Source organism: Pyricularia oryzae, chromosome 5 (assembly GCF_000002495.2).
Source record: "Pyricularia oryzae 70-15 chromosome 5, whole genome shotgun sequence".
Classification (NCBI taxonomy): Eukaryota; Fungi; Ascomycota; class Sordariomycetes; order Magnaporthales; family Pyriculariaceae; genus Pyricularia; species Pyricularia oryzae.
In genome coordinates this window covers 4,353,881-4,366,315 of record NC_017852.1, presented here as the reverse complement: position 1 = coordinate 4,366,315, position 12,435 = coordinate 4,353,881, and the positions used below count along the sequence as shown (strand labels likewise).

Sequence of the window (12,435 nt, the reverse complement as noted above, 5' to 3'; positions counted from 1 at the left end):
TTATTTCTTTTTGTTAATTGCGATTATTTGCAGATATAGTTTGGAGTCCCTAGTTCTTTTGTCCCCCACTTCAAACCTGATAGGGATCATCCAGTAGCACCTTGGCAGGAGAACCAACAAAAGTTAACCTGCTGGTAGAAACCTCCACTACTCTCAAGAAGGCCCCTCTTTATTCCCCCGAGTTAATTCCGCCCTAGGAGAGATTAGCATGTCAGTGGCGATGTCTTACCACGCCGTCGACAAGGACACCAAGATTATGGGTCTGTCTAGCTGCATCTCTAGCGGCGTCGGCTAAACCCCCTGCCTAACTCGCGCAAAGAGAGACAAACACGTGACATTTATGTTTTGGAACCGTTGCTGTCGGGAGCGATTATCAAAGATAGGCCAAGGCTCAGGGGCCTGCATGGACCCGGCAATTCGGATACCTGTCAAGCTGTCTTGCCTGTCAAACATGTCTATTGAGACACGCTAGAGGAAGTAGGTCACGTGATGCATCTACTCCAGAGAGTTGAAAGAACAAAACAAGAAGGAAAACCACGGGCGGCCCGATAGGTACCAACGTAGGCGGGTTTAGTGACCGCTGAATAAGTCCGTCAAATCCTCACTACCTTCCCTTACCCGACAAAACCATCCCGAATCGGTACAAGCCACGCTAAAGAGAGACAAAACAGAACCATGACACAAATGATGCGGCGCAATCCCGGCCGAATAGCCCGGCATTACTTTTAACTCGATCCCAATTCATTGAATCTACCAACCTGCCTACTGTAGTGGTTTGCCTCCGAAATTTTAACTACATTCACTGCCGTCTGCAGAACTGCAGCGCCAAGATGATTATTTTCTGATTATTATCCCTCCTTGGGTATACAACTAAAGAGTAAAAAAAGGCAAACGCTAGGTAGGGTCTAATGATTTGCGACATGAACCCAATCCTGGGTCTGCGGCTCCCTGTCTTCCCTCTCGAAACATCAAAATTGGTTGTAACACTCACATACGGGCACTTGAGCAAGGATCTGGGCTGGCTAATACTATTCACGCAATATCGGCCTTTTAGAAGTTTTTTTTCAGTCCCTGTAGGACGCAAAACGAGTTGATCCAGAAACGCGTATCAACCAGCGTATCCCCCATGCTGTCCAAAAAAGAGTGACAGATGGGTACAAGCTTCGCCCTTCTGCTGTACGTGGACAAGGCACACCTCGCTATTCACGATGTACACAACGGCAGTCTTGTCGGCGCAGATCACATCGGCCAGCGGGGACGTATCGGGCCCAACTGATTCACGGCGGCAGCCTATCGAGCGCATGTGCATACGCGTAGGAAGATGGATTAACTTGGATGCCTCGGGATATTTCTAGGTTGTATAAGTAAAAATCCATTTCCACACATGGCGCACGAAGATTTGCCTGGTATCAAACAAGTCACACCGACTGGACATGAACCAGATCCAGACAATCCAGTAGTGACCTGACCAGTCCAACTAGTACCAGCCCGTACGCTCCGTCTCTCAGACTACGAAAAGACAACCGGCATCGTCCTGGGGAGGCATCCAAGAGAAAGTCTTTCGTCCGCCACCTATCTGACATGACGCTCCAGCTAGGATCGCTGAGCAGGTATTCCAAAGCTCCAGTCAGATACACAGCAGCACCGAGACGACGAGGTAGATGTTGGCTACACATCGGGAGCCAAAATATCTGGATGCGCCGGTGAATGCCGTGCACTGTCAACCACGGGATACGCATCATAGAAGCTTTTGGGTCGTGGCTCAATCAAGCAGCGCGTTGCTTGCTCGCAAGCCATGGACTCGAGCATATTGGAGTCAAGAACCACCATTTGGAAATTTGAATCTCTCCGGAAAGATTACTTGTCAACTTTTGTCTGTAAGAATTTTGAAACAAGGCAAAATCAATGCCATGGCTGAAGGATTGAGGCCTATACCAGTACCATTTTACACGCGCCACCGACTTGTCGTGGGCGAGTAAAGGGCCGTCCCAGTTCAGGTCACAAGGCTTAGCTTTGCATCCATCACGGTGAGGGGTACCACCCTGTTTTTTAACCGGACCTGCATGGCGGCGCGAGCCAGGAAAGGAAGCTCCTGACTGCGCACCCAACAGATAATATCAATCGCCCCTGGAACTTAGGCTCTTATCTGCAATGGCCCCCCCAATGGGCGACTAGACGAGTATGTAGGTCAGCGAGTGGTAGCCATACGCGAAGAATTTAAACGTCTTGTGTGGTTGCACGCCATCCCGCGGTAAGCTGCAATGTCTGCGACAAAGGAACATTGGCGAGATAGTGCTGCTTGGCAAAATGAAATTTCAGGGACCTGTTTGCCCAAAAGTTGTTTCACCAGGAGCGTCGAACGGCATTGTGGTGTGCCAAGAGATAGCAGGGTTGCAGCGCTTACCCCATCGACTGCCGCAGCCCTCCTCTAAGATCGTACCAGTTTAATACCTCAGGGGTGAGCGCAAATGCCAGGCAAGCGAGCAATTCTCATTGGCCTTTGAGGTGGAAAGTGCAGCTCGCTAACTAGTTTTAGATGCGAGTGAGTTTATCATTACTTGGCGGAGATGGCAGTATACACAATAGGCGGAGAAACTGAATGCCGAGAATGGCCAGTTGCTAAGTGGTTATTTTCACCTTCTGTATAGAGCTTGCATCTTGGCCGATCTTTTCCCAATGTGCTCTCGGCCCGCTCCCCAAGATATAATGGCCTGGCAGTGCAATCGCTAGTGTCAACTGCCGGCGACCTGTAGGTATCTCCTGTCAGCTTTGCCCTAAAGGGATATACCGCCGGTCAGGTCGTCCAGTCTAGTCTGGAATAGATCCGGCCTAGCATTTTGCCAAGCACATATGCAGGGCGAGTGAGCTGTCAAGAGACATGTCTTGATGTGTCACCTGCAGCACCTTATCTGTCAAAAGCTCCTATCATAATTGAGGTATATACATTACAACTCTGGATGCTAGGTATTATGCAGTCTCGAAATTGTGTATGACTGCCCTCCTTTACAACGCGCATGTTTCTGAAATGCCTTTTGAGGAAGGCAGTTATTCAGTGATTCCAAGGCCCGTTAAGGCGTATTAGGAAGGAGGGATCTGACGACGAACGGTATGAGGTATAGTTTGGTCTTGGAAGGCGGACATGGTGATGGTGATGCCGGTCACAAATTCACAATGCCGGCCACGACGCCGACCGACATGTCGACCGCGATGCCGAATATAAATAAGGGGTCCTGATTCCTATTCATATCCATCATTTTACAACCAGCAGCACCATCGCCGGCTCGCGACCACTCCTGTCTAGTATTCATCGCAGTACGAACCCATCTCCTGACTTGTTCGCTTCAAAAAAAAAGCCCCAAGATGGAACTCTCCAGATACCTTGCCCTCCTGGCCGTCGTGCTGCCCGTCGTTTACGGTGCACCGACCGAGGCCTCGACCAGCCTCCACCCCAAGATCCTTGCTGCCATGAAGCGCGACCTTGGGCTGGACGCCGAGGCGGCCACGGCGCGTGTCGCCTTTGAGCACGCGGCCGTGGACATCATCGAGCAGCTGCGCACCTCGACGGGCGACTCGTTCGCCGGTGCCTGGATCTCGGACAACGGCGCCACCCTCAACGTCGGCATCACCGACGAGAGCCTCTCCGCCGGGGTGGTGGCTGCGGGCGCCACGCCGGCCATCTTCTCCAGCAGCCTGTCCAAGCTCGAGCAGGCCAAGGAGGCCCTCGACAAGCTCAACGCCGAGAAGCCCGAGACGCTCGTCGCGACCTCGGCCGACTCGGGCATTGCGTCGTACTACGTCGACGTCACCACCAACAAGCTCGTCCTGGAGGCGCTTGCCGACAGCGTGGCCCACGCCGAGTCGCTGGCCGCCGAGGTCGGCCTGGCCCCGTCCGAGTTCGAGGTGGTGACGGTCGAGGAGATGCCGTCGACCTTTGTGACCATCCGCGGCGGCGACGCCTACCGCATCGGCTCCAGCCGCTGCTCCGTCGGCTTCTCCGTCACCACGGGCTTCGTCTCGGCCGGCCACTGCGGCAACGTGGGCACCGCCGTCCAGACCAGCACCGGCGCCTCGCTCGGCTCCTTTGCCGGCAAGGTCTTCCCCGGCAGCGCCGACATGGCCTTCATCCGCACCGTCAGCGGTCACCAGCTCACCGGCACCATCAACGGCTACGGCCGCGGCAACCTGCCCGTGTCCGGCAGCACCCAGGCCGGTGTCGGATCCAGCATCTGCCGCTCCGGCTCCACCACCGGAGTCTACTGCGGCACCGTCGGCGCCCTCGGCGCCACCGTCAACTACGCTCAGGGCAGCGTCACCGGCCTCACCCGCACCAGCGTCTGCGCCGAGCCCGGCGACTCTGGCGGCTCCTTCTACTCGGGCGCCCAGGGCCAGGGTGTCACCTCGGGAGGCTCCGGCAACTGCGCCTCCGGCGGAACCACCTACTTCCAGCCCCTCAACAGGATCCTGTCCACCTACGGTCTTACCCTGGTCAGGGGTTGATGATGATCGTTTGGCCCTTTTTTCTGCATGTTTGTATTTCCCAAGCCGCGGCGTGTTTTCTTTGCGAGGATTTTTTGGAAATTTGAACTCTTTAGGTCTCCGTCTATATATGAAAAGAAACTCGTATGACATACTGCGTCACTTTTGTTCCCAGTTCTTTGCCCCTGCTTCCGATTCCAATCCCGTGCGGCGTGAACTTTGGTGCACATCTCTCAACACCATAGTGCTTGTGAGTCGTTGTGACTTGTGATGTGTTCTCGGATGACTAGCTCGCATCCCTTTTCTACTGGACTAGATGATATCAAAAGAGATTCAGTGTGCAATCCCTCCCGTCCATACATCTTGTACGTGATGTCCACCCTCTCAAGCACCCCGGCTCTGCCAAAATGCGCCCAAGACAGGCTCTCTACCCTCTGCCATGCAGTGATATCTTCCATGGCTGGGCTCCCTCCCCCGTGGCTAGACCAGTCTCCCTCCTCGATATCGATGACACGCTCGACTACCGTGGCCACAGATAGACTATCCCATACAGCCTCCCGCATGGGTTGACGCCGCAAGATGCTCAGGGCCTGTCGTCGCACAACTGGATGCCGGCACTTCACCCCTACTATGTAGAGAACAGGGAGCAGTCCAATCTCGGCGGTGAAGGCAGCCCCTGCAGACTTGGAATAGTATCCATCATGCACGTCGCTTGCATACGCTACGCATTGCTGGAATTCGTGTAGAAAGCGGTCATAGGCCACCTCTCTGTCTGGTTCGGAGATTCTGAGGAGAATAGTTGCGACTGTGTACTGCAAAAGAAGCAAAGGCTCGAGTCCTTGTTGCACACCCGTAACGTGGCTGGTGTCCTGTAATGTCTTTTGAAGTAGCGTCCACCAAGTCTGCAACTGCTCAAGCAACAAATCCTTGAGCAGCAAGTCTGGCATCTCATCCGCCGCCGGCAGTTGCTCTTGCCAGTACATCTTCATTGCCCGGGCGACGAGGACCTGAAGATGGTCGGCGGCTTCGTCTAGAGATGTAAAGACGCCGCTGTGAAGGGGCAGTTGAGGCGAGACAAGCGAATCCTGCAGGCCGGCGGGGTTCCAGCCGATTATGAAGACGGCCGCCTGCATGTCGAGGCGTCGAATCTGTCTCGTTACCTGTGTGATGAGAGTGTGAGCGCCGGCGAGCGCGGTCTTTTCAGGTATCCCATTGCTCAGAGGCATGGTCTTGCGGATGCTGCGCGAGATCTCGACGCCTCCGTGCAAATGCTTCAAGGCTTGTACGTCGTTGCCGGCTAGATGGTCAAAGCAAAAGAGGAGATAGCAGACCAGCAGGGTTATCGCTGTCGTCTCGGTGCTATCGGCGGTTTCCTGATTGGCGTCGAGGAGAAGTTGGATTGCCCGGCTGTAGTGAGTCCAGGGAGACCCTTCACGTAGCCGATGTGGCTGGCAGTCCCCTGAGGGCTGCGGGCTGGCACTGGCATTACCGTCCAGGTATTGCCGATGCATCAGGCTGAGAGCAGTTGCCGCATGCCGTACTGACGGCACTGTCTGGGAAAAGAACATCAGCGTGCTACGCCACAATTCGCATGGCTGGTATTCGTTGAGCTGCCCGATTGATATTTGCTCGAAAAACCCCATGGCCAGCGCCTGAGACGGATCAGTCGCAGGCAACATCAACAAAGGTCCGAGAGTCCGCGCGGGAAAGTGGTTTTCTGCGGGACCTCGTTTTGGACAATGGACGCCAATTGATGTGCCAGAGTGCTGACCGTCGCTGCTACTTGCTCCGGTGTCATTGTCTGCGAAGCCACCTTCACCATAGCCATCGCAGGTACGGCCTGTAGACTGACATTTGGAGCATGAAGGCCGAGACAGGTCGCATTTTATCCGCCTTATTCTGAAAGTTGCGCAAGGGGTAAGCGGTGGTGTTTTTGGTCTGTTTGGATATACTAAGAAAAAGAAAACGGGGAACAAAATTCCAAACCTACTTGCAAGTTTTGCAGCCCAGTCTCGACTTGGGAGCAAATTTTCGGGGCTTTTTTCTCCAAGCTTGGTTGGCTTTTTTGGTGTCTTGATTGGTTGCTTCGTCACCCATTGCGTTGGCTGCACTTTTCAGGGGTCCTACTCTTGAAGTGACCGGCTGTGTCGTAGCGGCGCTGGTAAACGGTCAAAGACAATATCTCGCGTTTGGAAATAATTGATTTTGAAGGAGGAAGACTGAATGGAATAATCGATTCTGTTCAATGCCCGTTTCGCGATATGCGGTTCCATCCGGGTCTCTTCAAGCCTCTTCGCTTGCAACGATGAAGCTACCCGTAACCCACCCTCTGTCCATAGGTTTTCATGGTGGCTCAGTGGTCAGTTCGTACAGGTGGGGCGCCAAGGAAGATTTGATCCGTTCCGGGCGAGTGGCTGAGCCCGTCAATCATTTTGCTGCGGATAGCGCTGACGCCAAGCCCTGGGCCAGCCGACGAAGCGCTAGAAGGAGACCAAACTTGCGATGCAACCATAGCAGCAATAGGTACAGTATTTCCCCAGCACGCAAGCATTGCAGACACTGTGGGTCGAGTGGAATGCCAACCTTTACCTGGATTGGCTGGTTCGTACAGGTTGACATTCAGAGTATTGAATACGCAACAGATTGAATCCATCGTGAAATTAATTGCAACAAGACGGCGTCATAATAATCTTTCAAATCTTTGTATGAGGCTCCAATGTGTATAAGTAGTTCGTCTTGTTGTTCTTTTCAAATGCCATGATAGACTTTGTAGCCTCATAGCAAGCACTCAGCTCAGCAGCCAGCAGTCCTTCGTTCACGATGAATAAATTTGCAAACACTCTCATTCTTTTCACGACCCTGGCATGCCAAGCGCTCAGCTGCAACGGCCAGGGGATGGTTCATTCATTCGACGCAGTAAAAACCGGCCTTTTGTAACCATTTCGTTCTCTACTGGACTCTACTGACAAGCAATTAATTAGATCATACCATCAGCAAACCTGACATGGACACAATGTTTTGATGACTTCACATGCGCCAAACTGCAAGTACCCCTCGATTACTCGAACAAAAGCACCGGAACCACGTCCATCGCCTTTATCAAACTGGCTGGCAAGAATGCCACCGCCAGTTCACAAAGCATCGTAGCCATCCCGGGTAAGCTCAGCCAATCTTCTGCCTAGGTAGGCAAGCATGCAAAGTTGCACACTGACATGTTAGCAGGCGGCCCGGGCGGCTCAGGAATCGATCTTCTCTTGGGACTCCGCCATACCGTAGGACAAATGCTTGGAGAGCAGTACAACTATGTGTCATTCGATCCTCGTGGTGTCAACAACAGCGGCCCCAAGCTGGACTGCTTCTCGGGGGACGCTGAAGCAAGAGCCACGTTCAAGCGGCTGCACTACTCGGGCGTGACCAACACGTCCTCTTCTTCGCTCCAAGAGCAATACTATTCCAGCTCCATCTATGGAGAGCGGTGTAACGAAGCTGTCGAGAACAACAGTCCACATGGGTATTATGTGACCACCCCAGCCGTCGCTCACGACCTGCTCACATTCGTCCAGGCCGAGGCTGAACTGGCCGGCAAGCCAACCCAAGACGCCAAGCTGTGGTCCTACGGTGGCAGTTACGGCACCGTCATCGGCACTACTTTTGCCACCATGTTTCCGGATCGGATCGGGAGAATGATACTCGACGGTGTCATGGATGCAGACCAGTACTATGACAACACATGGTGGGACAATATCGACCAAGCGGACGAGACCATGGAAAGGTTCTCCGCCTCGTGTCACGCTGCAGGTCCCGACGCCTGCACGTTCTGGGGCCCAACCGCAGCCGACATCACCACCAGATTGGACGCCATCATCCATCGGCTCCAGGACCATCCCGTCCCGATAGGCAGAGCCGGGGGCGCCGGCCTTCCGTCAATCGTCAATGTCACCTACTCTGACCTGAAGGCACTGCTCATGCAGACCGTCTACAGCCCGTTGCAGTCATTTCCAGTCCTGGCAGACGTTCTGCACGAGGTCGAGCGGGGCAACTTGTCTGCTCTTGTGGGCATGTTTGACGACTATATAAGTTTTACAAACGACGCCGGTCGTGTGATCCGCTGTGCCGACTCTCACCGCCGCAATCGACTCGCCACGATCGAAGGGTTCAAGGATTACGCCAACCACTTGGTTTCCCAGAGCAAGTACGTCGGCGACATTTTTGCCATCTATGTGGATACAATCTTGTGCAGATCAATGCAACCTCGGTTGCCCGACAGCATGGTCATCCAAGGTAGGTATCTATAGCCCACGATGAGAGCTGTGCTGAGAATACTGTCTGATTTGCTTCTTTCCAACCAGGTCCAATCAAGCTGGACAAACCTACGTCTTTCCCTATTTTATTTACGAGCAACGTCGTCGACGGCTTGTCGCCCTTGAAATCGTAAGTTTTCACCATCATTCCTCCAGATTCATTCTGTAGCTAATTGATAAAAAAAATCATCCTAGGGCACGCAAAGTATCTTCTCGATTTCCCGGATCGGTGCTGCTGCTACAGGAAGCCGTTGGGGTATGTCTTTCTGCATCGCTGCTGCATTCAAGTCATTGGTCACTAACTTGCTAACGTTATTTACTCCACCAAGCACGTCGTCCTTGAGCAAGGCGGTTCGAACTGTTATTTTGGCCATGTCCAGGCCTACCTCCAAGGTGTAGTGCCTCCGTCTAACGTCACATGCCCGCGACAATACGTACCTTTCGTGGGCGGCCTCGTGTGAGATTTGTTGCGAATCAAGGCGGAGTAGAGCGTGGAAAGGTCCTCATGGAAGCTTCAAGTGCGGTGCGTGGTACGCAGCCTTTTGCACTCACTCTGTTGTTACACGCATCCTTTGCCCTCTGCCACCCCCTATCCGAAATACCAAAGTTTACCCAATTATTTGAGGTTCAATTAATTTCTAGTTAGTTATAATGAACTATAATTAGTCGCCATTAGCAAGTTTGCCAAAAGAAAGGCTGGTATTTATGGCAGTGCGCTGTAAATTAACTGAAGGTTTTTAGTTTCTCGCGACGGATAGTATCTGGATTGATTAAATTTAAAAGTGGGATGGATTTATGTAGAAATGTGACGCGCGTACACAGCTCCCAGTAAATAATTATATTATAAAAGGGATTTTAACCCTACTATTATAATAAAGAAAGTTTTCCACCGTAGAATAAATAACGTTGCGTACCCCCTGTTCGGCACCCCCCCTGTTCGGCACCCAAAAATAACAACACTTTTATTTTTATCCTCCAACTTCTATTATAAATATCTCGATGAATCTGTCACTTTTGGATTTACTTTTTTCTGATTTTAATTCTCCATTTTCCAATGAAGCAATATACTGAAAAACAGCTTATATCTGCAATTAACGACGTCAATAATGGCAATCCAATTGCAAAAACCTCCCGAAAATGGGGAATACCTAGGTCTACACTTCAAAGTCGACTTAAAGGTTCTCAACCTTATAAAAAAGCACAAAGCCCTTTTCAAAGGCTTTCCACGGAACAGGAAAAGCATTTGGCTGATTGGGTACTTACCCAAACAGCTTTAGGGCTTCCGCCAACGCATCAAGAATTACGCTTTTTTGCCGAACGAATTCTTCAAGCCGCCGGAGAGACAAAAGGCCTTGGAAAACGTTGGATAACTCGTTTTTTGGCTCGTTATCCAATCCTTAAAACCCAAAGGCCCCGTCGAATAGATAACGCCCGGGTTGATGGCGCTACTACGGAGGTAATTAAATCTTGGTGGCTTTATATTACGAACCCGGTTATTAACGCTATTAAACCGGAAAACCGTTGGAATATGGACGAAACCGGTATAATGGAAGGCAAAGGATCTAATGGCCTAGTATTAGGGCTTAACGGGATCCGGCCGTTGCAACGAAAAGAGCCCGGAACGCGTGGTTGGACGACTATAATCGAATGTATATCGGCTACGGGCGTTGCCCTCCCTCCCCTCGTTATATTTAAGGGAAAAAACGTACAACAACAATGGTTTCCCACGGATTTAAGCCCTTTCGATAATTGGCAATTTCATGCAACCGAAAACGGGTGGACAAATAACCAAACGGCTATCGAATGGTTAAAAAAGGTGTTTATTCCGTATACCCAACCTTTAACCCCTGAAAAGCGGTTATTAGTTTTGGATGGCCATGGATCACATATAACGGACGAATTTATGCTTCTTTGCTTGCAAAATAATATTCAACTCCTATATTTACCCCCTCATTCGTCACACGTTCTTCAACCATTGGATCTATCGGTTTTTGGGCCGTTAAAAGAAGCTTATCGACGTCAACTTGGATTTGTTAGCCAATTTTGCTGTTTAACAGTTATTGGAAAACGAAATTTCCTACTTTGTTATCGAAAAGCCAGATTAAAAGCATTTATAGCAAAAACCATTCAATCTGGTTGGCGTACAACGGGGTTATGGCCGGTAAACTTGGTTAAACCACTTTTAAGCCCTTTTTTGTTAGAAAATAGCAACGCCAACGTTATAAAAAATAAAAACAACGGTTTGCAAAGGGATAAAACACCGGAAAGCCCAGCCCAAAAAATTAACGACCCGTCTTTACTTATTTGGAAAACCCCTAAAACGACCCGAGATATCCGACTTCAACTGCAAAAACTTTCCCAATCCAACAAAACCAACGCTACTTCACGTCTTTTATTTGCAAAAGTCCAAAAAAGCTTCGAAGCCAAAGATACCCTTTTGGCTAGCGCCCAGCAAAAAATCAGCTTATTGGAAGCACAACTGGAGGCAATACGGCCGGTTAAAAGGAGGAGGGTGGTTCCGGATCCAAACGAGCTTTTGGTTAACAAACAGAACATTATTGGATTGCAGGAAAATGATATAGAAAATTTGGAACCTTTAGCTGATGAAGAAGAGGTTAATGAACCGGAGAAGCGTGAAAACGATTGTATTTTTGTCCGTTGATAATTTTATATTTAAATCAGTTTATAAAAGTAGGCATTTCGTTGTTAGATTTTCAGGGTGCCGAACAGGGGGGGTGCCGAACAGGGGGTACGCAACGTTATAAGAAGATCATAATAAAACACAAGGAGACGTTTTCTAAAGAGGAGAAAGTAAAAACGGTTATTATAATAGCGGTAAAAATAGCAATTTAAGATAATAAGAAATGAAAATTAAACTGGCGTCATGTTACATTTAATACTAACGTGGTTCATCAGGACCCCGGACATATCAGGACCCCGGACATTTTTCAACCCAGTTTCATCCTTTATTTTCCACACGTGTTCTTTCCCCCAACAGTAATGGAATCATCAAATTGCGAAGCGCGAATCATTCTTGCTCTAAATGAGCTCCGATCAAGCAAAAAGAAAAGCATACGAAAGGTTGCATTAATATATAATGTCCCAAAATCGACACTACACGACAGAATAAACGGCATCGCTTCTTTGGCCAATCGTCGGCCAGGCAACCAAAAGCTAACGGAAAGGGAAGAGGAAGTAATTGTCCAGTATATACTGGACCTGGATTCCCGAGGGTTTCCAGCCCAGATCGCTGATGTGGCCGCAATGGCCGATCATCTTCTCGCTGCGCGGGACGCGCGACCGGTCGGCAAGCAATGGGCTTATCGCTTCGTACAACGACGCACAGAATTAAAAACGCGTTTTTCTCGCGCTTACGATTTCCAAAGAGCTCTTTGCGAAGATCCTGACGCGTTAAACGCGTGGTTTCAATTGGTGGCCAATATGAGGGCCAAATATGGCATCCAAGACTGCGACATGTACAACTTCGACGAAACCGGCTTTATGATGGGCCAGATTTGCGCTGGAATGGTCGTAACTGGGTCCGAAAGACGCGGAAGAAGGAAAAAAGTACAGCCTGGCAATCGAGAATGGGCGACTGCAATTTGTTGCATCAGTGGCGACGGTTACGATATACCCCCGTATATCATCGTCAAAGGCT

General features: G+C 50.6%; 4 protein-coding genes across 4 annotated transcripts; 3 read left to right on the top strand and 1 right to left on the bottom strand.

Moving 5' to 3' along the window:
* Positions 1–836: 836 nt before the first annotated feature.
* MGG_14721 (uncharacterized protein) lies at positions 837–1,351 on the top strand. Its single transcript, XM_003719066.1, has one exon. It carries the CDS (start codon positions 909–911, stop codon positions 1,092–1,094), a length of 186 nt encoding a protein of 61 aa, XP_003719114.1. The 5' UTR covers positions 837–908; the 3' UTR covers positions 1,095–1,351.
* A 2,009-nt stretch (positions 1,352–3,360) lies between these two features.
* MGG_11691 (streptogrisin-C) lies at positions 3,361–4,497 on the top strand (the record flags this gene model as incomplete). The annotated part of the gene is made up of 1 exon (XM_003719065.1): positions 3,361–4,497. One exon carries the CDS (start codon positions 3,361–3,363, stop codon positions 4,495–4,497), a length of 1,137 nt encoding a protein of 378 aa, XP_003719113.1.
* Positions 4,498–4,762: 265 nt separating this feature from the next.
* Positions 4,763–6,805, bottom strand: MGG_00032 (uncharacterized protein; the record flags this gene model as incomplete). The annotated part of the gene is made up of 3 exons (XM_003719064.1): positions 6,467–6,805; positions 4,837–6,375; positions 4,763–4,775 (listed from the first exon to the last, which is right to left on the bottom strand). Exons 1-3 carry the CDS (start codon positions 6,571–6,573, stop codon positions 4,763–4,765), a joined length of 1,659 nt encoding a protein of 552 aa, XP_003719112.1. The 5' UTR covers positions 6,574–6,805.
* Positions 6,806–7,296: 491 nt separating this feature from the next.
* Positions 7,297–9,238, top strand: MGG_00033 (uncharacterized protein; the record flags this gene model as incomplete). Its single annotated transcript, XM_003719063.1, has 6 exons — positions 7,297–7,392; positions 7,458–7,632; positions 7,699–8,757; positions 8,826–8,907; positions 8,973–9,033; positions 9,107–9,238. 6 exons carry the CDS (start codon positions 7,297–7,299, stop codon positions 9,236–9,238), a joined length of 1,605 nt encoding a protein of 534 aa, XP_003719111.1.
* Between the last annotated feature and the right edge of the window lie 3,197 nt (positions 9,239–12,435).

Excerpts from the sequence above, each read along its gene's own strand:
- MGG_14721 (XM_003719066.1), top strand. The coding sequence starts at position 909 with ATGATTTGCGACATGAACCCAATCCTGGGTCTGCGGCTCCCTGTCTTC.